The sequence below is a fragment of the Necator americanus genome, chromosome III, assembly GCF_031761385.1.
Source record: "Necator americanus strain Aroian chromosome III, whole genome shotgun sequence".
NCBI classification, from domain to species: domain Eukaryota; kingdom Metazoa; phylum Nematoda; class Chromadorea; order Rhabditida; family Ancylostomatidae; genus Necator; species Necator americanus.
The window spans coordinates 19,730,615-19,758,585 of record NC_087373.1 but is presented as its reverse complement, the minus strand read 5'-3'; the positions used below and the strand labels follow the sequence as shown (position 1 = coordinate 19,758,585).

At 45.0% G+C, this 27,971-nt stretch overlaps 1 protein-coding gene across 3 annotated transcripts; it reads right to left on the bottom strand.

Annotated features, from left to right (window-relative positions):
• Nucleotides 1-95: 95 nt before the first annotated feature.
• On the bottom strand, nucleotides 96-17,485 carry RB195_010183 (uncharacterized protein; the record flags this gene model as incomplete). Of its 3 annotated transcripts, XM_064191059.1 has the most annotated exons (16): nucleotides 96-241; nucleotides 1,120-1,260; nucleotides 3,299-3,460; nucleotides 3,860-4,020; nucleotides 5,245-5,375; nucleotides 5,456-5,569; nucleotides 5,654-5,794; nucleotides 7,434-7,558; nucleotides 7,662-7,781; nucleotides 8,082-8,145; nucleotides 8,798-8,908; nucleotides 9,008-9,094; nucleotides 14,851-14,942; nucleotides 15,006-15,122; nucleotides 15,177-15,283; nucleotides 17,412-17,485. In XM_064191059.1, 16 exons carry the CDS (start codon nucleotides 17,483-17,485, stop codon nucleotides 96-98), a joined length of 1,893 nt encoding a protein of 630 aa, XP_064048641.1. The 3 variants fall into 3 exon arrangements, with proteins under 3 accessions (XP_064048641.1, XP_064048642.1, XP_064048643.1); XM_064191058.1 differs by lacking the exon at nucleotides 3,860-4,020 and having other exon boundaries at nucleotides 5,279-5,375; XM_064191060.1 differs by lacking the exon at nucleotides 5,654-5,794.
• Nucleotides 17,486-27,971: the final 10,486 nt, after the last annotated feature.

Genomic DNA, 27,971 nt, shown 5'->3' with positions numbered 1-27,971 from the left:
TACAAACTGACTAACGTCTACAAAATGTCTTATTCTCTGGCTTTCTGCCAAGGTGGTTGAACTGTTTCAACGCTCAGACTCCTTCAATCGATCGACTACTCGTGGCTGCTCACGTATCGGTCATACGCATCTTGAGTGGGATCTTCTTGAATTATGGATCCATAGTTTGTATTCATAGCCGATGTGGTGTTGAATGCATCCGTGAGCTTCCCGTCGCGTGCCATAGGAATTCCTTGAGGAGCTGTAATTCTAGGAGTCAGTCGAGTTCCTTTCGTTACCAAAAATGGTTTGCAGTTACTAAAATCAGAGAATAACTGCACTCTACTGTAAACTACATAGCTACTCTTCTTCTCTTGAAAAAAAAACTTGAAAAAAAAACAGTTCATCAGAAAAAGCTTGCGTCTAGCATGTTTTGCAGGTTTCATTTCTGCTTAGAGAAGTGAATTGCCATGCGACCTACCGAGGAAGTCCTTTTTAGTAGGGTTAAAATTCAAATGGGGGGAAGGGAGGAAGAGGGAGTCAGTAAAGTCACTAAGTGTGGCGCAGTCAGTAAAGGCTCCGCTGTGGCCGAACGGTCCATGGTTCCAGATCGTTCATGTGTCAACCAATCCCTTCATTCCTCCGGAGTCGATAAACTTGTACTAGCTGGTGTGGGAGGATAAAAACACCCGTTTGATCATCGGCTGACTCCAAGTCATTATATAGGCCAACACGTGTTCTTAAACCTCAACGATTACGATTGCAGTGAAACGCGTTGGCGCATGCCAAGTGGATTGATGCGCCCGGAACTTTTCATCTATTTTCATCCTTTTAAAGCTCGAATGACACTTAAATATCAAAATAGGAATGCATGAATCTTTCCGTTAGAGGTTGCCGGTGCCAAGATCATTGAGGAAAGGTTGCTGCGGTACTAGTACCTAGCTATAGCATATACATCTAACAATGCTATCATCTTTCTTCCAACCACTCCGGAGATCTGACCACCTCGCATTCACATGCAGTGCTAACGTTGCCGAATCGGCAGGACCAGGAGAGGTTCGACAAATCCTCCCCAGTTACTCTCTCATTACCTTGTGCTGAGGGCTGGACAAGCAATTATCCTACAGCAGAAACACTCACCCATCATGTCCATCTCGTCCTCTTCGAACATACCAGTTCCGTATTTAATCCCTTCGTACTTGAACAGTTTGTTCAGTGCATATCCCCCTCCACACATAACAGCGCATAACAACGCGTACAAAACGAACGTCACTCGGGTACCTGGAAATCAGAACATGTCGTCTACAAAACTTACAAGTAATGGGTTCTTGTAGTGAAAAAAGGATAAAATCCCGCTCAATCTATGCTTCTTTTAACTATTGTTGTTTTCCTCGTTATGTATACCGAGTGAAACTAGGAAATAAAATCACTTCAACGCTTTCACAGGCAATTTTTTCAAAGGCGTATTTTTTCCTGACACTCTTTTCGCATTAACGAATAGAAAGGCTCCTCGTTTTGCCTCATGCGGCATTCGCTATGAGGAAGACAGACAATCTCTTCACTGATACCAGCTGTTTCATCGCTACACTAACATATTGGTGTGGGATATGTGATGCAAAAATGCGAGACATCAAGGCGATTGCATGCTCGATGTATTATCCAAATGTGATCCAAACTGTCTGGGATTAATCGTCCGCGGGATGTGCTAATGCTTTCCCTTCAATTCACCATCGCCTGAGTTTTACGAACGCAGCTTTTACCCTCCCAGACCAGATTGCTTATCGATTCTGGAGGAGTGAAACGCTCTTGAGCGGTTTCGAACCATCGAGCTATCAGATTTCAGAAGAGATCTCTTACCGATTGCGCTACACTCGTCCTCAGTGACCAAATATATGTATCGTACTGATAAAGAAGAAAATTATTTGCTAAATTTTATCAAACATGTTTGGATTCACTCGAAATCTGCTTTTCAGCTAAATGTATTCAATTTTTTGAAAGGAATACATACTTCAAACCGTCAGAGTACATAGTACAAAGAACGCTACAATAGGAGTTCTGCTAGATTTCTTGTCCACAATCCGAAATCAGGGTTGATTGTGGAGACAATCGAAAACGATTTGGGTTTACTTGCTGAACGGACTCGAAGTCGAGTGTACACTCTCTTGGAAAACTTGGGGACCGATTTTGCAAAATCACAAAAGGTAGGTCGAGCTGAGCCTCCACTACGTCTACAGATGCGTAAGAAACCTGTTTTGGAGAGTGGATTCAAAGCTGACGGCACCTGTCACTTGTGTATCGGATCATGATGTATTCAAAATTCAACATTGTGAGGTGGAAGTCTTCCCTAAAGGGAAGATTTTGTAGGAATGAAGAAACTTCAAGAATCCGAGATTTCAATATTTGCGCCTAAATTCCCCAACTGCGCGCGTCATTGTGATATCGAATAGAAGCGGACGCTGGTTCGATTAGACGTCTCAGCGTTGAATTGGTGTCAGAAGCGGAATATGCAGTGCGCATGTGACACATTGATGATGCGACTGAGAGATTTTTCTTGCGTGTTGTGAACGATTCTTAAGGAAAAGTTCAAAAGAAGAGTTTCACTGACAAGAATGAGCTTTTTCAAGGCCCATATCGCTAGTTACCGATTATGCTTTTGACTATGTCTATGGTTTGCGTCGATTTTTTGAAGAGAGCACATCTGTGTTCTAATCTACGCATGTCACATATAATAACGACTTATTCAATTATTTCACTTATTTTTATTTAATTACTTACTTAATTAATTACTTATTTAATGGGAATTATGGAAAAAAGAACTTTCAGTACAAAAATCCCATCTCACCCAATGACCCACCGTATGACCTAGCGGTGGTGTGACTCACACAAGCCCTAACCAATACTGTGTGACCAACTGGATAGACCACGAAGTCGACGAAATACCTTGCAAAATTGACTCTGTTTGATTTCGTTGCAATCATTCCGAGAAATTTGTCTTGGTACTCTGCACAGTTTTGAAATTTAAAATTTACCAGCTTAGCACAATGTCATATTTTCTCATTTGTATGATATGTATGTATGATGCGTACGGTTTCGGGCCGTTTTTTTTTGCTCAAATCGCTGTGAAAACGAGATACGAAACCGCCCCCTAGTTGCTTATAACTAGCACACTTGCTACAGCAAAAGTTATGTTCGACGCTGAGAGTACATCCATGTCTCCAGTTCTTTCTGATCCACATGTGTTCAAAGCATGCAGGCGAACAAAAGTATAAAAGTGTCGTTAAAGCCTAACATATAGTTTCAATAAGTGATGCGTCCATACCTAACACAGCGATCACTGTACCGCCAGCGATGCTACCGACACCTTTGCCAACACCGTGATAAAGTAGTTGTAGCACGTACTGAGCTGACGACTTTATGTGTGCTGGTGCGACCAAAGAAATGTATGACGATGCAGACGTCCACACTGTTGCTAACGCAAATCCTGAAATACGTGCGTTCACATGAAAAGCTGTGAGACTTCACAGGAAACTTCCATCAGGACATTACGAGAATTTACGTATGGTAAGTACTAATTATGTTCTAGTCAGTTTGTACTAAAATTCTTAGTTCCTCCGCCTGACCTGGAAATTCCCGCTCGCTCCACTGAAAAGAGGCATGAAATGGGCAGTCTTTCCACAAATCAGTCTTATTGTCGCCAAACATAAAGTCTTCCAGTAGCGCTTGTATCGTCGTTAGTCATGGAGGGGTTTCAGCAGCAAACCCAGAACTGAGATTTCTCTACGAGTAGATGGGGGCGTATGTCATGAGTATGGGCGTAATCTCGCTCCATTCACCCTAACAGCAGGCAGGGTGCGTACTTGTGCTCTTGCATACGTGACACGTTGTTGGGTGCCTCGTTGGGAGATTGCTGCGACAAGGCCGTCCCCAACTTCGTTTTCTTTGGATAATTGAGCGTGAGCAATATCAAACTCGTGACGTACGTCCCTAATCCTATTCATTCCAGCAGTGATTGCAGTACCCTCAATTTTGTGGTATCCTGCCCTTGATGCAATGAATAGAACGCCACACGGTACGGGTACTGAGTCATTCTACTATGGCTAGGGCATGACTGCGATCAATGCGAGTGACAGATGACGTCCTTGTGCAGCAGGAAAAATCCAGGTCTGATTTTCCCTAACATAGCAAACAATTAAAGGCATCACCCCACGAATCTGAGGTGGTACGGATTTCAGGTGGAGTATTCGTATATCGGATACTAGATTATGGAGAGGGGGTGATTCCGTCCATTTCTTCCTAATTGTCGTAAAAACGACCCTGAAGATGCTGCGCGTGCACAAGGCTGGCGCGCTCCAGTCGAACTGGTTGTAGAAAATAGCGCGACGGAACGCTCGAAGTCGTATCTTCCGCGCCGTTTTTACTGCAATTAGGAAGAGATGGACGAAATCACCCCCCTCTCCATAATCTACGACCCCATATAGGAACTCTCCACCTGAAATCCGCACCACCTCAGATTCGGGGGTGATGCTTCTAACATACTCTAAAATATCACATTCTTACTATTCTGCTTCGAGTACGATAAGAGATAATTGAGCGGCTGCCTTCTCGAAATACGCGTGTTCAAATATCTATCTAAGACTGAGTAACAAGTAACAATAACGAGCAGTAATTACTTGTCGAAGCATCATTTTGCTAAAGATGGATCTTTAACCGTCAAATCGAATCCCTTGAACTGAAATTAACATAGAAAATATTTTCAACATAAGTGGGTAGTGTTCTTTTTGGTAATTGGATAATACAACGCTCAAAAAAGTTACATCCTCTTCAGAAAAAAATTGATTCTATTAGTATCCGACACATTCACCAGTGGTAAGGCTTCAATCATCCGAGGTGTTCTGGAAAAAATGAGAAAAATGGTACCGGGTTTACGGTTAACGGTGCTGGATGGGCCAATACATCTCAAACTGTGAAAATTTCCGGTGGGTGATTAATATTGTGTCAAGTTCTGAACGCGGAATTATGAAATTAGCTGAAAGTTACAAAAGATAACTGAAACCAAAATGCTATTTAATGAAGTTTTTGTTTCCTGTAGAATTTGCATTTTATTTGAGTAAAAAATAAATGGAATGAGTTTTTGACCACCTATGTGTACATTATGTCTATACGCTTACCTACGTTATGAATAGAAAGAAGTTTTCTTCTGATTTCTAATTTGCGCACTTCGTGTCAACCCTGTCTTAAGCAGGGGAATCTCAATGAGGCCTTTACCCAGCGAGCTGCACACGTTGCCCATGAGACGCACCTTGCAGAACTTGTAAAGGCAGTACCAGCCACGGATTGTCAAGCCAACTGAGTATCAAAAATCGAATCACGTTCACGGCAAGACAAATGTACATCACCTGCAAATAAATAACATTCTAAGCCTTTGCCAGAGTTGGGCGACTAGATTCATAAATTGTTACAGAACAGAGCAACAAACCTTTATATGGCCAAATTTGTTTATTATTTGGAAGGCGAAGAAATAAGCCACAATTTCGGAGGCGTGATTTACTACAGAAAGGATGCCGAATAGCACAGGTGAACCGCCTAGATCCTGGTGAAGAAAATTGTTAATGGGACAAAAGTAGCCATACAAGTGAATTCTACATCATCAATTGTCGCAAAGAAAAAGTCTTACTTGCAAATGCCAATAAAGAAATGAAAAAACGATGCCGGCACCAAATCCCATTACAGTGACGGACGCCAAATAAATGAGGATGTGAGTATTGGCGAGGGCTTTCACAGTGATCCATAAGGTGCTTTCAGATGCAGTATCAGCCTTCAATTCAACATATGTGTCCATGAATTCGAGTTTTCTAATAACAGGAGTTAGTGGGCAGTGACATCGGCATCATCGGTAATTCCAAATAAACATCAAGCAACCACTGCACTCACAACGTTACGTTGAACGACTTCTACAATATATTGATTAGTCTATCGACTGGTTCATCAACAGGATTCCCAGTGAATATGTTTACTTTTTTTTCTTGTTTTTTGGAGAGCTGGAGTAAGTCCTTAAGAATGGCTGCTAGGACTAATCACAAATATGATGGTGTAGTCGGGTCAAAACGATCTGAAGCACGATGCAGTTGCGTAAGCTGCTGCACCGATGAGTGATGCTAGCAGGGGTCCCTCTCGCTCCACCGCACCGCTTCGAGCGCAACCGTTTACGCAACAGCACCGTGCTTCAAGTCGTTTTGATCCGACTATAACTAGGGGCAACCGGTGCAGCAGCCCGTTTCCAACGATTTTTTCTTGATTTATTGCAGGAATTGGACGTGATCACGCGTACTACTCGGGAACCTCTACCCTTATCTATTCGTGGGCATATCAGATCACTGTTGCGTCCGTGGTATTGGCCTTCAACTCGACGTTTTGGATGCTTTACCCCTGAGGAGCACTTCTTGATAGAAGGAATATATAGCGTGCTCTGTCAACTTTCAAATACATAAGAACATAGTGGTTCTTGATGTTTGTTTGTTAACTGATTGCCCTCGAAATACAGACGAACAAATAGGGAAGAGTAGCCGAGCAATGCTGACTCACTAATGCACCTTAGGACTTTTGATTGAAGGTAGTTTGATCTCCCGTAAAAATTTGGAGAAAAAATACTGGATTTAAAACTTCTAGATCAGTGCTGGGAGGAATCTCTCGTGTCAGCTGATGCAAGTCGACCTAAACGGTGTGGGGAGTGGCAAAACGGAAGACATCTCCTCGTCGACTCCGTGAAGCAGCCGATTGCGGTTCGCATTCCTTCGAAGACGCACACAAATCAGACAGAAGGTTGTATTGCAGCTCGCCCATATGCGCTTCGACTTACTTTACGGCCAATTTACCAGCTCGACACTGACGCACTGTTGTGTCACTGGGCGAAAAAGTGTAAGATACGAGAAAAATAGGTTAGCGTTTAGGGAAACATTTTGCTCCCCAGCCTTCCACTGCGTGCACCTTTAACTGTATGTCCCAAGTGTAAGTTAAGTTGAACTCAAATCACCTGTTCGTTGAACGGAACTGACTCTATGAGGATTTATTTACGTCCTCTAATATTTGTCATATAAGCCGAGCCCTAACCGGAAATTCGCAGCTCTCAACTGCTCAAGTGGGCACTATGGAGGAGCATTTTAACTGATCACTACTTTGTTTAAATAAGTCAGTCGGAGGTGAAGATCGTACATCTCTTTTGTGACAATACGTATTTGTTTCTTCTTGAATCAAAACTTATAAAACGTGAATTTTCCGATTATTAATTATCCATAAATCTATCATTTTTAACGATTATTTAAACACACTGGTACTGATGAAGCGACAACAGAATAGTCATTTAGATTTCAAACGATAAGGAAAGAGATGTGTGTCATTTCAGGGGCTAAATTATATATGAAGGTACTCAATAATCTTGATAATGACAACTTTTGCACCTGTACTTGCCGAGCTCTCGCTTTTTCGGCGACTACGTGCGATACCTCAGATTCTCGTGTGTCCATCATCAGACCACCTACTTCGTCAGGGCGCGCAGTCTCGTCTCCGAATTTGAACTGCGTAGCTAGAATGTAGCGCCTTGGAAGAGTTCGATAATTGAAGTATGCAACAAATTGGAAATAGTGGATGACATGCGACACATGAAGGATTTTGGCTGAAAGACTCACCTAAAAGCATAGCAGCACACATAAAAATACTGCACATAACGAAGCACAATGTGTAATTTTTTTCCGTAGTATTGCTGGTGGGACAAGGATGATTTCGGAATGAGTCCGAATAATCGAGACCTACAAACAAGTAGAAAATAATACAAATGTTCGCCGCTCAGTAACAATTTAAATATGTAGTACGTTTAACAAGGATCTGCTATTATGTATTTTTTGGTTCCACTTTTTCACGAACTTATTTCAACTTCAGATCCCTGTACCACGCTCAAAATAAAGTGCTATCCTTTGAAATTGCAGGAGAATTAAATGGACATCTCCGGAAGAGTCCCCTATCCGCAGAGATTTGCTTTCCCAGTAATCATCATTTCATCTCTTTTGTGTCCTTTTGCTCTATGTACGTAGTTGAAAATGCACAATTACCTATTCCCATGACAAACATGGCCAGTCCCCATCCGACGGAAGCGAAGAGACGGATTTTTCCGAACTGCAAGAAATTTACATAATATAATAGTAAAAACTACGTTGTCAGAGAATTGAAATGGAGAAATATTCACAAACACATGTATATGGTGCTATATTAGCAGTTTAGAGAAGAACTAAATGGGAACAGAAACCAAACGAGATCTCATAAATATAGACACTTAAAAAAGAGGTTTGGCTGCTTTCAAAAGCTGTGATCGAGTCAAAACGACTTGAAGCCTCGTGAAGTTCCGTAAGCAGCTGAGCTCAGAATGGTGCGGTGAAGTCAGTGGTAGCAATCGCTCGGTAGCAATCGAAGCTGAATCTTCTGCAGATGGACTGCGGAGATAAGTAGGTCACAACTTGATCACATCCGCTTGCGCAACTGCACCGAGCGGCAGCTCATTTCTACTCTGACTATCAACAGCACAAGACAGTTTAAAAATAAATGTTCTCTTTAGAAACATTTCTGAGGCAACACAGAAATTTCTGTTTACTGTTCATTCGGCGTGCCGGCACACTGAAATCAACTAGATAGTACTGACAAAAACAGATCTTATAGAAAGGAAACACCATCCCGAGCAAGTAATGGTGCGTTGATTTCTATCTGGCAATCCCAAACACAGGAACCGCAATCGCACAGCGGCCTACACTTCATGTTGAGGAACTTTTCTCACCTCTTGAGGGTTGTCCTTGGTGGCGTTCAGAGTGGCTGCGTCAGCAAGTGCGAGGGCCGGCGATGAGAAGAACTCGCCCAGTGCAATCAGGAGTAGGAGTAGCATAAACGCCTGCAGAGATGAGATGCCCGTGAAATCTTCTACACAATACGAGTAACAGTCGAAATTACCCTTTTCTAAAGCTAGAGAGGGGTAAAGAGTAGATTTTACCTGTTCTACAGCCGGCTGGCGGTAGACCCGTGTCGAATGCGGCGGTGATACCAATACACCATACTCATTCTCATCGTAATTGCACACCTAGACATCAAACAATTGAAAATTCTACGGAAAAATCATTTCTGGACTACGGTATTGTCGTTAGTTTATCTTTTAATACCAGACATCAACAGTGGCAACGGTTGGAAAAACTGTAACAATCAAAGAGAGGAAGAGCTATTCTAGACTAGACGACATCAAGAGAAAGGGAATAACCTAGTGGTGTTTTGGATCCGTAACTCCTTTAGGGATGCGCCAATGCATTCATTTTCAATTCAAAATTGTAAAGCTTTCGTACTATCGCTGCTACAAGAGATCCAGAAAAACCGAGGATCGCTAGATCTCGATGCAACTACTATCTTCCTTTGTTTCTTCAATTTCTCAGCCCACAAAGGATGAGAAGCCTGGATGATTTCGAGTGGTATCGCACGGACATTGCTGGAATCAATTACCGCTACGTACGCTACATCTAATTATAGGACTAATTCCCTTAACTGCACTACACCACGTAAGTTCCAAGTATCGTCGCAAGTTCCAAGTATCGCAAATCGTCCAGTGCCATGTTGGTGTTTCTGAAGCGAATCAGAAGATCCCGAATCCCAAGTCTCTGAATTGAACCACGGCAACAAAACAATCTACCACTTCTTCACTGAATAAAAGGGGATTGCCAGTGCTCCTGATGAATGTGGTCATGTGACGTATCAAGAAGAGATCCAGAAGATCCGAAGTGTGCTAAATCTTGGTGCAACCGCCACTTCTTTCGTTTCCCGAAGCCATTCCTGTGTTTGAAAGTTCCTTTCCTTGCGGAGCAGTCCAAGAGTGATAGTATCATAGGTGAGTGTGGCCAGTGACAAAACGCTTCGATAGGTAACCGATCTTTTGATTACACACGCATAAAACACCCTCTTGTCTCTGAGGTGACACAATTAACGTACTAAATAGAGAAGATAAGTTGTAAGAGTCCAGTATTCACAGAAGTGACAGCATTCGAGTACATGCACTGGACATGTACGACCTTGGTAAGTTGCAGAGCTACATACTGAAGCTACCCAAATATTAGAGAAAGTGCTGTCGTCCAGTACGTCGCTGGAGCCCATAACCAGCTATGTCAAACGCCCTGATGAGGTACAGAATACTTAGCAGCAACCTTTCCGTTCCGTACACCTCGCGGAAGGAGCAATCGTGTCAGGTTATGGCAACAGTTAAATCAAGCTGTTTCATATGCACTTTCTAGTAATGTTCGCCAAAGTCAGATGGATACGCTCAGGAAAACTTTCTGTCACTACATTCATTTAGATTTACATCTACTCCCGCTCAAAAAAATCACATGTGGCTGAAATCAATCACACCACATTATTAGTTAAAAAAAGAGTGTAACTCCTCAATTTATCACGGTAAAAAAAAATCTGCGAAGCTTTTGTTTTGTAAACCCATCTTTACGAACCTTTACAACTCTCGATAACATGACTGGTTGCGAATTTCGTAGACATCCATATATACATAGTACATAGAAGTATTTACAAATGAAGTTTTTTTAGTGCTTTCTAGTTGGGATTAGAAATTTTCTGTTTTTGACTCATACCAAGAGCTAGCCAACAAAAGGAACTAAACAAGATTTTTACGATGATGATCGCCCCTGCAGATTTATGCTTTCACTCCATTCGACTTGAGCGCGTTTCATCAACGACTTTGTTGTAAGAAACCGACGAAGTCATCACATCGCGTACCATTAGCATCGGACGAGTCTGCGGTGCGGACGACTGCGCGGCGACCTCTCGTTTCCATGTTTTTTAAAGTTACATACAACTCACTCATTTATATGTCCCGCAAATTTTGCAATCTCCAAATTTTTCTTCCTTAGTGCTTTTCCGTGGTTTCATTTCATGATGGAATGACAGACAGAAGGCTGTTAAACAGTAGACACTGCCATATAACGCGTGGAAAATGACTGGTGGTGGGAGATTAAATAACGCAATCGAGACAAAACCACATTCGCACCCGTACCGCACAAATATTGGTATGAAAACAAGTGAATGTAGAAGAAGAGATTTGTAGAAAATCTGGTCAAAAAACTGATGAACAGCTACGGCATCCATTTTAAATAAAACTACGAACTAAATGCACTTAAGAGGCCTATTAAAATAGCACCATAGTTTCCTACTTTCTTACTCGTGCACATTCTCGGGGAACCGTCACATAATTACTACGTCCTAATTGGAGCCTTAACGAAACTTCACTCTCTCATTCTAAGGGAATCGTTATCAGCCTACGATTTCTTAGAAATCTCCGATGTTATAGCCGCCTATTAATCTCTCTGTTCACCTTCTCTAAGGTGTTTTGCAGATCTTACTGGAGGTGTGTAAGCTTTCTTGCTAAGATGGGTATTCTTGCATAACTGAGTTCTATTTCCAATGCTTTCTCAAATTTCTGTTCAACATGAGCATGAACCTCTGATTATCTGCTGTCGTCAAAAGCAATAAAATTAGTAGGTTGCAGAATATCATGGAAAATGTACGAATTAATTCAGCGGCAAGAATTGTAATTACATGTGTAGTTGCAAATTTCCGAAGAAGCACAACCAAATATTCAAAAAGCTGGATCTTTCATATACAACGGGCTTTTCGAACTTTACGGATGCAGCACCCTAGTAAGTTTTCAAATCTCTGGCATCGACAAATTGATATTCAAATCATATTCAATTTTATCTGACGTCAACAAATTGATACCATGTTTTTCTAGGATAGCGAAAACACCGATTGAAAGGTAGGTTGCCTACTCATTTTATTTACCAACCCACATCCTTTACATATTCGTAGTTCCTCAATCACACAGTGATAATGTCGATCCATTCACCGTGTCTACTACAGTTTTCCATCTTTCTGGTAGAGTAACAATCCCCTGGAACCAGATGTTGAGAGGCTGAGAATCGAAGAACAACTCAAGAGCTGACTTCAACTTTTGCATCAGAGAATGCCTGAGGGTCCGGGACAAGCAGCAGTCTGACGGAGCAAGACCTGGAAAATAGAGTGCATGGACGTGTGTTCCCAAACCAGGGACCCAAGTTGACGGGGTGTGGTCGAAGTCCACGTTCTCGTGGAGGAGGTTGATGGCGACACGTCTCGATCGTTTTTCGCATTTTTTTCAGTAAACTAAAGCTTACTTATGCATGACGGAAGATCCAGAGGATAGTGATGTAATTGTCAAGGTAGAGAACTAAGATTCTTCACTGTTCGGCAAGAAATGCTGAAACTGTGGAGGCTTGTGAAAAGTTACCTACCATGGCATACAAAACGACATGAAGCGCGGTGTATTTGCGTGCGCGCTCGAAACGGCGCGATGGAGGCAGCAGTTGGAGCTGATGTGGGACTATCGCAAATCGCAGCGATGGATGGTGCCAGCAGAGGCCCCAATACGCTCCTCACCGCTACGCTCCACCGCACCGCCTCGAGAGAAGCCGCGTGCGCAATTGCACAGTGCTTCATGTCGTTCTGACCCTATATGGTTTCATGTGGTTGTTGATCAGTCCCTCTGTTAGAGTCCGAAATTGTCATATCCTACGCTTTCCTCTGTCTATAACTAAAGGCCATGTTTGCTTGTTTTGCGCACCTTTTAGGTTGGTAAATTCTCGCATCGACGGTTTCTCGCAGGAACATTGCAATACACAAGAAAAGTTGTCTGCGGCCTCGTCACCCAATGCTCTCATGGAGTCCGATGCAAACGGAATTTAAGCGCCAATTTTTCCGCGCTGGTACGCCATGGCTAACGTCTATAGGGGAGCAAGAGACGAGAGGATCAAGTTGGCCCAAAGTCGACAAAAGTTGAGTCACTCGACATAATTTCAAAAATTAGGGTGGAAAATTGTAACAAAAAGGAAAACATTCAACATTCGAGAACAAGTATGTTTTCGATTAGCAATAATGCCCGCTTCAGTTCAGAAGCGTGAAGGCGTTTTGTTCCCCTACCACTGGTTTACATTATCCGTAGAAAGGTGAAGCGGAATGAGTTATGTGATGATATCGTAGAGGACAATGAGAGTCTGACATTAACGTCCTCTTCTAGACCTAGGAAACATTATTGTTCGAATGTTTTCAAGAAATACCGTTTTGAAACAGACCATTACTAATTAATAACTACTGATTGTTTATCATTTGCATTTTTTTAAAATAAATCTGACAGTATACCTAAACATACACATAATAACTGTTCTGCAATACATAAAGATTGATAAATGGTGCACTACTTTTTGACCAGAAGACCAAGATTGTTACTGATCTTTATTCTGGCTAACGTTTTAGCATCGTCGCCTTCTTCTCAGCCTGGATAATCAAAGAAACGAGTTATCTATCCTCTCAAACGCCTCGTTACAAGATATGGCTTAGTAAACAGACAACACAAGGGCACCGTCAGGGAAGCAGACCGCAATAGCGCTCACCTTAGCCATAAAGCCATGAGGTTAAGGTTATGTGGCTACTCCGTTGTTCGTAGCTATGGATTTGTTGGAGCCGTAGAGACGTTAACTATGTTAGTCATGTAGTTGTATATCTTGTGTTATTGCCATTGTATGTTATTTCCATGTGTTGAGAGGTTCTCATTAACCAGCTCAATGTACGTAGCAATATTGGCACAGTTGCCCGATTTTGGATTAATTTTGGGTAAGTACCCGGTCCGATAAACCGTCTTCACAACTCGAGGAAGGATACAACAGGATTCTTCTTTACGATTCATAATTGGACTTCTGGCTGGTATATAGATCACATACAACGTTTACAGCATCAGCAGGTCAAGTTCGGTCTGTGGTAAGCGCCCGAAGATATTGATGGATTTGATTTTGCAAGTCCATCAAGGTGCTCCTTTACCCAGGTACATAGTGCTCCTCCTGTTTCACCAATGTACTTAGCCCCACACAGAGGTGATGAGGTAGGCAACCCCTGATACCCTTCTTCAGGTGCTCCCCAAGCTTCCCTGACGGTACTTCTGGGTGGTCCGTCTGCTAAGTCATATCCTGTGACGAGGCGTTTGTCGGGATAGATTACACGTGCCTTGATTTTCCAGGCTGTGAAGAAGGCGACGATGCCGAAACGTTAGCCAGAGTAAAGATCGGTAGCAATCTTTGTCTTCTGGTCAAATATTGTAGTAGTACACCATTTATCAATCTTTATTTCATAGGCTTCTTATTTCTCAACATGACAGCGTTTTTATTGATCTTTTATCCTCTTTGTTTTAGGTTGGGAACATAGCATAATTTAAAGAAATCTCTTCTCTCTACAGAAATCGTACTCAACTGAGGTAAGCAGGTTATGGAGGTAAGAAAACGCAAAGATTGGGAACTACGTAGATAAAATAAAATGGCATTGTCTCTGCTAGCTTAGTTCATTAGAGAGCACGATCTACTAACTTGTTGGGTGAGGATGTCTCTTCATCATTTGAAATTGGGTAGGATGATTCAGAAAATACTCTGAAGATCGAAGAGGAGAAAAAGTTCGGAAGTTGTTCCTAGTTAGAGATCCAACTTTTAATGTTACAAAGTGAATTGAAGTAGTGCTTCATACAGTGCAGTGCAGTTACAGTGTTGCAGTAAAGAACGCGAATACAAACACTGCGATGCGAAAAAATAGGAAGATACGAATCTGTTGCCAGGAATAGCAATCTTTTCATGAGAGGTCTCCATAAAGCTCCGAGCAGAAGTCGCGGCGGCATGAACGCGCTTTCTGACATCGCTTCGCATTTGGCGCGGCGCCAGAAAGTCTCGCAGAGCAGCAGCAAATTCTGTTGGTAGCCTAACTAACAAAAAGCCCTACCTGCTCTCTCGTGATGTACTCGGGCGCGATGCCAGCAACAATGTCTTCCTCGTTATCGAACGAACTCAAATCAATGATCTTCTCGATGATCTCTTAAAACAATAGGACATCTGTACTGTGCGTTTTGCACCGTAATCCCATCTACTCCTACTTACGATTTTCGGCTCGACGCTTAGTCCTTCCCACGACGGCCTCTTTCAACATCCCTAAAGCACCGCCCCGGACCACCTTGCCGGCCGGAACTAATACCATCTGACATGAAGTATTTTCTTCTGGAAAACTCGTAGAAATCAGTAATTGCCGCATGCAGCAAGAGAAACACGTACTTGGAACAAGCACTACACAGTATGGTGTGATAGGTTGAACGAACCCAACTGCTAGCGTGAAGACGATAAGAGAACCAAGGGAGAACAGGAGAAGAAGTTTTTGTTTTCTGCAAAACAACGGTGGTGAAAGAATAATAAAATCACCTGCAAAATAATTTCTGCAAAAAAAAACCTTAGACTTATGAGTTTTTTTTTCAAAATAATGATTAGTCGCCAAATCGATGGCTCTGTTTCATCGCACACAATTACCTCCGGTGGTTCAAGGCATCACCAACCATATATTCAATCACCCATACTTTTAAGGGGTACCTCCTAAGCGCCCTCTATCTGCCCCACTTTTAAAGGCATCGTCCCACGAATCTGGGGTGATGCGGGTTTCAGGTGGGCTATGCCTATACGGAGTCGTAGATTATGGGGAGGACAGCGATTCCATCCACTTCTTACTAATTGCCGTAAAAAGGGGCCCGGAAGATACGACTTCGAGCGTTCCGGCGCGCTATTTTCTACAACGAGTTCGATTGGACCGCGCCAGCCTTGAGCACATGCCGCATCTTCCAGGTCGTTTTTTTAGGAAGGAATGGACGGAATCGCCCTCCTCTCCATAATCCACGACCCTGTATAGGAACTCTCCACATGAAATCCGCATCCCCCCAGATCCGTGGGGTGATGCCTTTAAGCATGACTGGATGATTGTCCCAACTAGCGGCGGATGCCGAAAGCAATTTAGAGGTGAAGGAGTTACATCATGCAGAAGACATAATAATAGGATTTAGAAAAATAGCACTTTCAATAATTAGCAATATCGTAGAGCTGGCTTGAGATGAGATAGATGGACGACAAAAGATGGTACTAAAAAACATAGAAGAGTGAAAATTAAATCTTCAAGCAATATACTACGGTGTTAAGACTTCTATCCCCCTTCCCGTCCCTTCTTCTTCTACTCTTTTTCATTTTTGAACTGAAAGGCGCTTTCGGGCATTTGAAACTGATACAATGAATATTAAAGCAGCAAAATATTAACCAGTACCACAAGGTCTATGGTTTTCCTGAGAGGCTCATACGATTTCTAGAGAATAATGTGATTATAACAGTGATCATAAGAACACAAACAATGTTGGCGCTGTTAGCTCACTACTTCATTCAACTTTATATACGTAAGTGAGGTAAATACGCAGATATGACCGTTTTGCTTAAACCATAGATGGGGAGACGAATTCTGCAGAAAATTGTAGAATTGCAGTGGAATAGACTGTCAATATTTCACTCTCTCTCCACTTCACTTCGGGTGGTAATACGTCCGCTTACCTCTCATTCCCTATCAACTTTCGCATAACAACGAACAGCGCACACTTCGGTTGATAACGGTTTAAAAAACGATCCACGTTAAAAAGTTATTTTTTCTTCAAGTACACACATAAAAGCATAACAACTAGTATATTTAGTATTTCATACGATGGTATCCGCCTCTGAGTCTCTGTGAGACATGTACTGCTTCCGCTATTTTTACAACCACAGCAAAAATGACTCGGACCCTTTGAATGCCACTGTTTCATTTACAGGAGGTACAAAACTCTGTTGTCAAAATTTGTCCGTATAATAGACTTTGTGCGTGTTTTCTTTTCATGCCCAAAAACATTTCTCAATTACAATTATCTTTTATCTCATCTTTAGGAGCATGTATGTAATATACTCGGCATTTTTTGCAATTTCAATGACATCCGTTGAGCGAAGCGAGTGTCTTATTTTTTTTTCATTTCCGTCCTGCCTAGATGCAAACTGAAGAATTGCATTTTTTGCCGAATGAATATTTCTACGCATTAGTTATTATTCCAATGGACATAGACGTCACACAACAGAGCAAGCATCGAGAAAATAAATTTATATGGGAAATCGCTTCATACGAAGAACAGATCTTTCGTAGAGCGTGCTCCTGCGAATAAGCAATTTAGATATTTTCAAAAAACAATGCACGGAAGATAAGTTGAGAAAAAAAAACCTGCCCAGACGAGTAACTGCAGGCAACTGCCATGTAACCATAATTTCTCCTTCGCAGTATATAGCATCTCATTTTTACAATGAACGTAGCGCAGTATCTTTTCTGGTATGATGTTACAGATGCAGGTTTGAAAAAAAGCGGTAATAGCGTAGTTGGACTGGTTATCAGTTATAGTTATCGTTTTTTTTGCAGTTTTCCACATCTCGCTGCAAAAAAAAAGAAAAAAATACTTTCGGTACCTGAAACGACTAGCAAATGAGCTCCAAAAAGGTCCGGAAGCGAACTCGACCAATGGACGACTCCCAAGAAGCATTCCAGCCTAAATTTTGCGAAAGTGTGCGGTTGGAAATAGAAGAATTTCGGGAAGTAGTTCATGACGATTCAGCACTTACGTCAATATTTCAACAAAATGAAGGTTTCTGGATTGGTTATAAAGAAGTGGTCATCGTATTATCGAATGTTAAAAAGTAAATCCGAGTTTCCTTTTTTATTTATAACTTCCCTAGTTTCTTATTCAAGAACGTATTTGAAAATTAGTGATTATTTGTAAGCAACTCGATGTCTATTACAGCAGAATTAATTGGTGGATAGAGGTAATCTAGGAATCATGTGTTTTTGCAGTAGGAAATACGATACTCCAGGCTGGTAAAAAAGGCGGAAAACGTATAGCGGTAACTTTAACAGCAGAAAAGAGGAAACCCTTTGGAGCCATAGAAGCCAAAAGTGAAATCATTTTGTAACAAGTGGTTTACTTACAAAACTTGTGAGAAAGGAACTTTTTAGCTACTGTAGCCAACCTTTTCTGTAGCGAAATAATTTTACCTCCGACAAGTCTTGAGCTAGTCGGCTAACATGCTGCGTGTCCATTCATAAACAGCTAAAGAGTTCCTAATAGCGTTTTCGTTGTGTCGAGTATTTTATTTTTCCCACATTCTACTTGTGCAAAGTACACCATATTTTCAGAACGTCATTACTCTGAGTCAGTCCGGCTAATTTGCAAGTGTGGGATTTAGTAAGCAAATGCTTTTTCTTATTAAGTAGTTTATTTAATAGCCGTAATTACTTAGAACCCTCTTCGACTAAGTTCCGTTTCCATGAAAAGTCCTTTTTTTTACAACTCGAGCATTATAGTAAGAGAAAAAGAGAGGAAGTAGTTTTGTGTTTCCTTTTTTGCTTTTGGAAGAAAGCTTAAAAGAGCGAACGTTGGCATACTGCAAAAGAAAAATTAAGAGAGTTTCAAAGGGATTGATCAGCAGTCTCATTTACATTTCGCTTTCGTCTCAAGATCACTTCATCTTCACAAATTTCCGAATTCGAGAATTCGAAAAAAAAGAATCCCTGGAATTTGGAAGACATTTTTCATAACTACGGCGATCGTTCCAAAGTTCTACCCGAAGTAAATTAAACTCAATTACTCAAATGAAATGGATAAAAGGAAAAAACAAAGGTTTATTTCCTTAAGAACGAAACGTCTACAAGGTATTTACGGGAATGATGAAAATTAATTAAAAGAATGCCAGTGGACAGATTGAGCAGACGATTACTCACCTGAGCGGCGGTCATGCCGAGTTGCTTGAAATAAACCGCCAGCAGTGGAAATAGTGATCCGAAAGAAGCGAAAAAAGCAAGATAAAAGAGGCGACAAATGAAGGCGTTCCGCGGGAAAACGCGTCCGAACAACGCTACAGTCCTTTCTCCGGCGGAATTTTCCATACTGATGTTATCAACAGGAACACAGCGGCTAGAGGGTGCCGAAAGAGTGTGCTAAGCAAAGACTCGTAGGAATCCCGTATAGGTTAATGCTGCATCGGGATGTTGTCTATGTGGATGTGTGTATGTCGTGGTGGATGTGGTGGAGGCGACGATCAATGAGGCAACGCTGACTGAGAGTGAGCGACTTCGAGAGGAAGAGGGGAGGTGAGAGCACAGAAGACCTCAGATATTCGATAAAAACCACGTCACCTTAGTCGTCGTCGCTGGAAATTTTTGAAGTTATTGGTGTCGCCACAGAAAATCCCCGTGACGTTCCTAGTACACATTTTTACTAATATTAACATGGCGAAATGCTCCTAATCCTTTTGCCTGCCAGAACACATTCATCTTAAGTTCCTAGCTCCCAGAGGCTCTGTTCCATACGAAAGTAAGGAGATAAGCAGGAGCTTTGATATTAGCTTGCTCTAGCTGGGAGAGACGAATATGCCCAAATAAACCCGAAATTTGCGTGCATAGAGGCGACTGCAAATGTGGCATCATTGTCGGTAACTATTATTAGTAATTTATTGTTTCGTAGCGCGAGATTGTTAGACAGCAGAAGGGTGTCCATTCTATTGGGAAAACCACCTCCTTGTACATAACGAGAATTCAACCTAACTCACGTCTAAGACGACAACAATGCCACAGGATGGATATTTTATTACTGCTATAGATTAGTGGCGAAGAAATATCCATGTGATAGGCCTAATCTGACTACATACAAGAAATGTTGTCCGATCAGTACCGTACTTTTACTTTTAGGACTCAATCTCTTAGGTCCCTTTAGGTCAAAACAATACCAATTTGGAAATAACAACACTAGCAACATTTCTGAAGGTTTTTCCTCTCTGGGAAAACCCCGTGATGCATTTTAACAAGAAAATCACGCGAGCAGAAACACTTAGTGGTTTCCTCATGCATCCTTTTTTCCTGTTTGCTGCTTTCCTTCGCCCGACGTGAGAAGCAGCGCAACTGCGTGGGGCTGTTTTTTCCTCTCCGCGCTTGACGTTCTTCGTGAAAAATTATCACTTCCTCCTTTCGAATGTCCTCTAGAAGATTTTCACGTCGTTGATTGCACAGTATCGCATTACCCTAAAATTCAAAATTCGATGCTTGCATAACATTCTCTAATTTATCGTTTCACATTCAGCTTGATGCATTCTAGAAAAACTGTTCTGGGTGACGTCACTCTCCCATGAAAACTTTTCTTGAACAAAGAAAGAGAAGATGCAGCTAAAATATATCGTATTTAGAAATTAATCTACCTAAGAAGCAGAAATACATCCTGCAGAGTTGAAATTAATGCTACAGGACTCTTATTCATGGAAACAAATATCGTATTTTCCCTGTATTCAAGCAGCAAGTAATGACTTTAATTATGTGAGGGTTGAAGAAAGAACTATGGAGAAAAAATGTCGTCTGCGAAAATCATGTGATTTGCAAGAACGTTTACTGAAGTAGTTTTATATTCTCCGCATTATTTATTTTGAAAGCAGCCTCGACACAAATCTGACGTGGTGAAGGAATCCGCGGGAAAAGCTGTAGGTGGGGTTGTAGATTGGGAGATCGGGAGTAGTTCCCCTCATCTCTCCCTAATCGCCTTAAAAAAAACGGCCTGGGAACCCCGATAATTTCTACGTTAGAACGCTCCATTATGTGCACGTTCCGGTCCCTCAGCAGCACATTTGTTTGTATCAATTAAACAGTCTGGTGAGAAGGCATTATTAATCTCCGACCGCTGCGCAGCTGGATGCGGCGCGTGCGCAAGAGTGGCGCGCGTCAACTGAAATCGTCGTTAAAAAACAGCGTCTTCCTCACACTTGTGTACGATGACTAGAGAGAGATGAGCGAAACTGCCCTAGATTCCGCAATCTACAGCCCCATCTCTAGATTTCCCAGCGGATTTTCCAGCTCACCACGTCAGATTCGAGGTATGCCACCTTTAAGTTATCAACCACTTCAACGACGTCTAATACCAGTGAACAGTGGGAAAAGATCGGAAAAGTACCTTGGCAAAGAATTTACAACGAATCCTGACATAAACGAACAACTTTTGCCGCGTCTCCAATATTTCAGCTCTTTCTCCTCTTTCTCAACAAAAAACAGTGGATGCAAAAGTGCTCATGTGAAAATGTTTGTTAAAAAATGTTCCAACTTTCATTAACTAATTTTGGAGCGTTGCGACTGTGATTCCATGTGATTTCCCTGCAAAGGATCAAGAGCAAACGGAAAGATGTTCGACAGCAGAATGATGCTGCATCCACCATTCTTGAAAAAAAGAGCCTGCCAATCTAACATGTAATGGTTTTCTTCTGCATCCGTCTTCCTTCTCAGCAGTTCTCACGAATTGCAATCAGCTCGTCCCGCCACCCTTTGTATCAAAACATCTACAAGTGTCATCAAAGATACTCAGCAAGTGATGAAACCAAATTAGGCACATCTTGTGAGGAGTAGGAACGGATCATCTACAATGAGAAGCCTTATAAGTCCTTTTGCGAAGACTTCAACGGGGACATAGAAGGAATACGGGTTTGAATTAGGGAAGCGGACCGAAAAAGACTATCGCCCACTTGATGTTTGGTCGACGCCTCTCTCATAAAACACCTGTTTTCATGAAGAATGATCAACGTTAGCGGGTGTCGAGTTACAAAACTTGGGAGCTAACGCTTACGAACATCCTTCAATGACTGTGATAGTCATCTCCTTCCAGGAAAACAAATTTGAGTTGAAGTATCAGATCTGTCATCGCATGCGAAGGTGAAAAAAAAACTCGAATGTGATTGAGGACACTTCCATCGACCTACGACCTCTTCTCAAACAGTTAAAGACCTGTGCTGAATACATCCCAAAGCCCTGCTGGACAGATTTCAAAAGCCAACAAGGAATTGTTTAAAACAAGAAGACGTTTGAAGCTAGATCTGGGTACACCACAGCGGTCGCTGCCGAACTTCAGTTTCAAAGAAGAAGAAAAATAATGTGCCGCTATCAGCCTTCTTGAACAAAGATAGGTTTCGTACTTCATCTCGTCATGAGATAGAAGCCGCGATGAAGTGTTTCTAATGAACCGTTTGCGCCCTTCAAATCTAATGCCAAAGTTTCATGTCTACAAATTCATGTCTGTCTCAATGGTCATAGTCCTCAATATTGACGTAACTCACAGAAAGTGCCCGAACTAGATTCTTCCTTGTCCGGAAGAACCAGTCACAATACGAAGATCGGTTTCAACAAGGCTTCCGGACATTATCCGATACTAGTTTAACCTTTGAGTTCACCAATAGTTTCTTATCATGTAATTCCAAATGCTCACATGTTATCCTATTTTCAGACCAGGGGAAGATTTGGCAAATCGCTTTTATTTCATTAGAAGGAAAGGTGAAAATACCTCTAAATGTTGTATCTGTTCTATGTTCTTGTATGTTATATTTTACCAGTCTGAATGTCCGGCTAAAGCCGGACTTCAGACTTTCCGTGGTTTTAGCTTCGCTCCCCTTCACTGATCAATGAAAGTTAATAGCAGTAGTGTTTTCTGTGAAATTAGATTTTTTTTAAACAACGCTTTCCTTCTCTTCTTTATATTATGAATTAAGGCGAAAGATTACGGAGCTTTCCTTCTAAACACGTCAATTCTACATTTGGACAATATTCGACCATCAGCTACAAACACTCCTTCGATGCCAGATTAATGTAGATACTATTTGAAAGCATTACTCGAAGTATGGGTATTCCTCCTGATTTCCCCCAATAGTTATCATAGAATGATGTTTTAACATAAAATGACGTAAAAGACATCATCCTACTGATAAAGATAACGTTCCACGTCAGATCACGTAAACATCTTGCTACTATTTAAGCAGCCGTTTGCATGAGTGTTTCCACTTTCTGAGAACGGCATGCTACAAACTTGAGGCGAACAAAGAAGGAAATATGCACACGGAGGAGTCATGAAGGTGAAGAACGAAGCGTCCAGTGGTCACGGCTATGAAACGGCTGCAACCATTTATCTTTTACGTCACGCACTCTGAGTTATTGCGCACCAACGACCGGGTCCAGCGACGCCAGTGGACCCGTCGAACCCCCTTCTATAAGTATCTGGCGCCAGCGCACCAATCCGGTGCCGGTGGACCCGTCGGACCCTCTTCTATAGGTATCTGGCGCCGGCGCACCAATCCGGCGCCGGTGGACCCGCCGCACCCTCTTCTATAGGTATCTGGCGCCAGTTGACCCGTCGAACCACCTCTATAGGTATCTGGCGCCGGCGCAGCAATCTGGCGCCGGTGGACCCGTCGCAACCTCTTCTATAGGTATATGGCGCCGGCGCATCAATTTGGTGCCGGTGGACCCGCCGCACCCCCTTCTACAGGTATCAGGCGCCGGTGGACCCGTCGCACCTCTTTTTATGGATATCTGGTGCCGGCGCACCAGTCTGACGCCAGTGGACCCGTCGCACCCCCTCCTATAGGTATCTGGCTCCGGTGGACCCGTCGCACCCCCTCCTATAGGTATCTGGCTCCGGTGGACCCGTCGCACCTCCTCCTATAGGTATCTGGCTCCGGTGGACCCGTCGCACTCCCTTCCATAGATATCTGACGCCGGTGGACCCGTTGCATCCCCTTTTTTAGATATTTGACGCCGGTGGACCCGTCGCACCCTCGTCTATAGGTATCTGGTGCCGGTGGACCCGTCGCACCCCCTTTTTTAGATATGTGACGCCGGTGGACCCGTCGCACCCCCTTCTTTAGGTATCTGGCGTCGGTGGACCCGTCGCACCCCTTTCTATAGGTATCTGGCGCCGGCGTGCCAACCCGATGTCGCGGGACCCGTAGCAACTCATTTTATAGCTCGTTATTATATACCAGTCTGAACGTCCGGCTAAAGCCGGACTTCAGACTTTCGGTGTTCGCTTCGCTCCCCTTCACTTATCAATTAAAATTAACAGTAGTGGCATTTTCTGAGAAATTGGACTTGTGTATCTCCAATTGTCTTTCTTCCTTTTTTATATTATAACTAAAAGCGAAAGATTTCATAGTCTTCTTTCACAACGCGTCAGTTCTACATTTGGAGAACATTCGAACCTCAGCTTCAAACACTCCACACCAATATATTCTAGACAAAGTTTAAAAGTATTACGAGAAATATTCGTTTTCCTCCTGATTTCTCCAATACTTATCACAGAATGATGTTTTAACATAAAATTACGTGAAAGACATCATCTTCCTGATAAAGATAACGTTCCACGTCAGATCACATAAACATCTTGCTACTATTTAAGCAGCCGTTTGAACGTGTATATCCAGTTTCTGAGGAACAGCGGAGCCGAGTAGGTGGAGCGCAACGCCGAAAGTGGTTACAACTATAAAACTTTTACAACGTCCCTAGCTTTACGACGCCGGCACACCAACTCGACGCCATTGGACCCGTCACACCCCCTTCTAAAGGTATTTGGTGCCGGTGGACCCGTCGCACCCCCTTCTATAGCAATCCGACGCTGTGGACCCGTCGCACCTCCTATAGGTATCCGACGTCGTGGGACCCGTCGCACCCCCTTCTATAGGTATCCGACGCCGATGGACCCGTCGCACCCCCTTCTAAGGCTATCTGGCGCCGATGGACCCGTCGCACCCCCTTCTAAGGCTATCTGACGCCGATGGACCCGTCGCACCCCCTTCTATAGGTATCCGACGTCTTGGACCCGTCGCACCCCCTTCTAAGGCTATCTGGCGCCGATGGACCCGTCGCACCCCCTTCTAAGGCTATCTGGCGCCGATGGACCCGTCGCACCCCCTTTTAAGGCTATCTGGCGCCGATGGACCCGTCGCACCCCCTTCTATAGGTATCCGACGTCTTGGACCCGTCGCACCCCCTTTTAAGGCTATCTGGCGCCGATGGACCCGTCGCACCCCCTTCTATAGGTATCCGACGCCGATGGACCCGTCGCACCCCCTTCTATAGGTATCTGACGCCGATGGACCCGTCGCACCCCCTTCTATAGGTATCCGACGTCGTTGGACCCGTCGCACCCCCTTCTATAGGTATCCGACGTCTATGGACCCGTCGCACCCCCTTCTAAGGCTATCTGGCGCCGATGGACCCGTCGCACCCCCTTCTATAGGTATCCGACGTCTATGGACCCGTCGCACCCCCTTCTAAGGCTATCTGGCGCCGATGGACCCGTCGCACCCCCTTCTATAGGTATCCGACGCCGATGGACCCGTCGCACCCCCTTCTATAGGCTATCTGGCGCCGATGGACCCGTCGCACCCCCTTCTAAGGCTATCTGGCGCCGATGGACCCGTCGCACCCCCTTCTATAGGTATCCGACGTCGTGAGACCCGTCGCATCCCCTTCTATAGGTATCCGACGTCTTGGACCCGTCGCACCCTCTTCTAAGGCTATCTGGCGCCGATGGACCCGTCGCACCCCCTTCTATAGGTATCCGACGTCGATGGACCCGTCGCACCCCTTCTATAGGTATCCGACGTCGTGGACCCGTCGCACCCCCTTCTAAGGCTATCCGACGCCGATGGACCCGTCGCATCCCCCTTCTATAGGTATCCGACGTCTTGGACCCGTCGCACCCCCTTCTAAGGCTATCTGGCGCCGATGGACCCGTCGCACCCCCTTCTATAGGTATCCGACGTCTTGGACCCGTCGCACCCCCTTCTAAGGCTATCTGGCGCCGATGGACCCGTCGCACCCCCTTCTATAGGTATCCGACGCCGATGGACCCGTCGCACCCCTTCTAAGGCTATCTGGCGCCGATGGACCCGTCGCACCCCCTTCTATAGGCTATCCGACGCCGATGGACCCGTCGCACCCCCTTCTATAGGCTATCTGGCGCCGATGGACCCGTCGCACCCCCTTCTATAGGTATCCGACGCCGATGGACCCGTCGCACCCCCTTCTAAGGCTATCTGGCGCCGATGGACCCGTCGCACCCCTTCTATAGGTATCCGACGTCTTGGACCCGTCGTACCCCCTTCTATAGGTATCTGGCGCCGATGGACCCGTCGCACCCCCTTCTATAGGCTATCCGACGCCGATGGACCCGTCGCACCCCCTTCTAAGGCTATCTGGCGCCGATGGACCCGTCGCACCCCCTTCTAAGGCTATCTGGCGCCGATGGACCCGTCGCACCCCCTTCTATAGGTATCCGACGTCTTGGACCCGTCGCACCCTCTTCTATAGGCTATCTGACGCCGATGGACCCGTCGCACCCCCTTCTAAGGCTATCTGGCGCCGATGGACCCGTCGCACCCCCTTCTATAGGTATCCGACGCCGATGGACCCGTCGCATCCCCTTCTATAGGTATCCGACGTCGTGGACCCGTCGCACCCCCTTCTAAGGCTATCTGGCGCCGATGGACCCGTCGCACCCCCTTCTATAGGTATCCGACGCCGATGGACCCGTCGCACCCCCTTCTAAGGCTATCTGGCGCCGATGGACCCGTCGCACCCCCTTCTAAGGCTATCTGGCGCCGATGGACCCGTCGCACCCCTTCTATAGGTATCCGACGTCCTGGACCCGTCGCACCCCCTTCTAAGGCTATCTGGCGCCGATGGACCCGTCGCACCCCCTTCTATAGGTATCCGACGCCGATGGACCCGTCGCACCCCCTTCTAAGGCTATCTGGCGCCGATGGACCCGTCGCACCCTCTTCTAAGGCTATCTGGCGCCGATGGACCCGTCGCACCCCCTTCTATAGGTATCCGACGCCGATGGACCCGTCGCACCCCCTTCTATAGGTATCCGACGTCGTGGACCCGTCGCACCCCCTTCTATAGGCTATCTGGCGCCGATGGACCCGTCGCACCCCCTTCTAAGGCTATCTGGCGCCGATGGACCCGTCGCACCCCCTTCTATAGGTATCCGACGTCTTGGACCCGTCGCACCCCTTCTAAGGCTATCTGGCGCCGATGGACCCGTAGCACCCCCTTCTATAGGTATCCGACGCCGTGGACCCGTCGCACCCCCTTCTAAGGCTATCTGGCGCCGATGGACCCGTCGCATCCCCTTCTATAGGTATCCGACGTCTTGGACCCGTCGCATCCCCTTCTATAGGTATCCGACGCCGATGGACCCGTCGCACCCCCTTCTATAGGTATCCGACGTCGTTGGACCCGTCGCACCCCCTTCTATAGGTATCCGACGTCTTGGACCCGTCGCACCCCCTTCTATAGGTATCCGACGCCGATGGACCCGTCGCACCCCCTTCTAAGGCTATCTGGCGCCGATGGACCCGTCGCACCCCCTTCTATAGGTATCCGACGCCGATGGACCCGTCGCACCCCCTTCTAAGGCTATCTGGCGCCGATGGACCCGTCGCACCCTCTTCTATAGGTATCCGACGTCGTGAGACCCGTCGCATCCCCTTCTATAGGTATCCGACGTCTTGGACCCGTCGTACCCCCTTCTATAGGTATCCGACGTCGTGAGACCCGTCGCATCCCCTTCTATAGGTATCCGACGTCTTGGACCCGTCGCACCCCCTTCTATAGGTATCCGACGCCGATGGACCCGTCGCACCCCCTTCTAAGGCTATCTGGCGCCGATGGACCCGTCGCACCCCTTCTATAGGTATCCGACGTCGTGGACCCGTCGCACCCCCTTCTAAGGCTATCTGGCGCCGATGGACCCGTCGCACCCCCTTCTATAGGTATCCGACGTCGATGGACCCGTCGCACCCCCTTCTATAGGTATCCGACGTCTTGGACCCGTCGCACCCCCTTCTAAGGCTATCTGGCGCCGATGGACCCGTCGCACCCCCTTCTATAGGCTATCCGACGCCGATGGACCCGTCGCACCCCTTCTAAGGCTATCTGGCGCCGATGGACCCGTCGCACCCCCTTCTATAGGTATCCGACGCCGATGGACCCGTCGCACCCCCTTCTATAGGTATCCGACGCCGATGGACCCGTCGCACCCCCTTCTATAGGTATCCGACGCCGTGGACCCGTCGCACCCCCTTCTAAGGCTATCTGGCGCCGATGGACCCGTCGCACCCCCTTCTATAGGTATCCGACGCCTATGGACCCGTCGCACCCCCTTC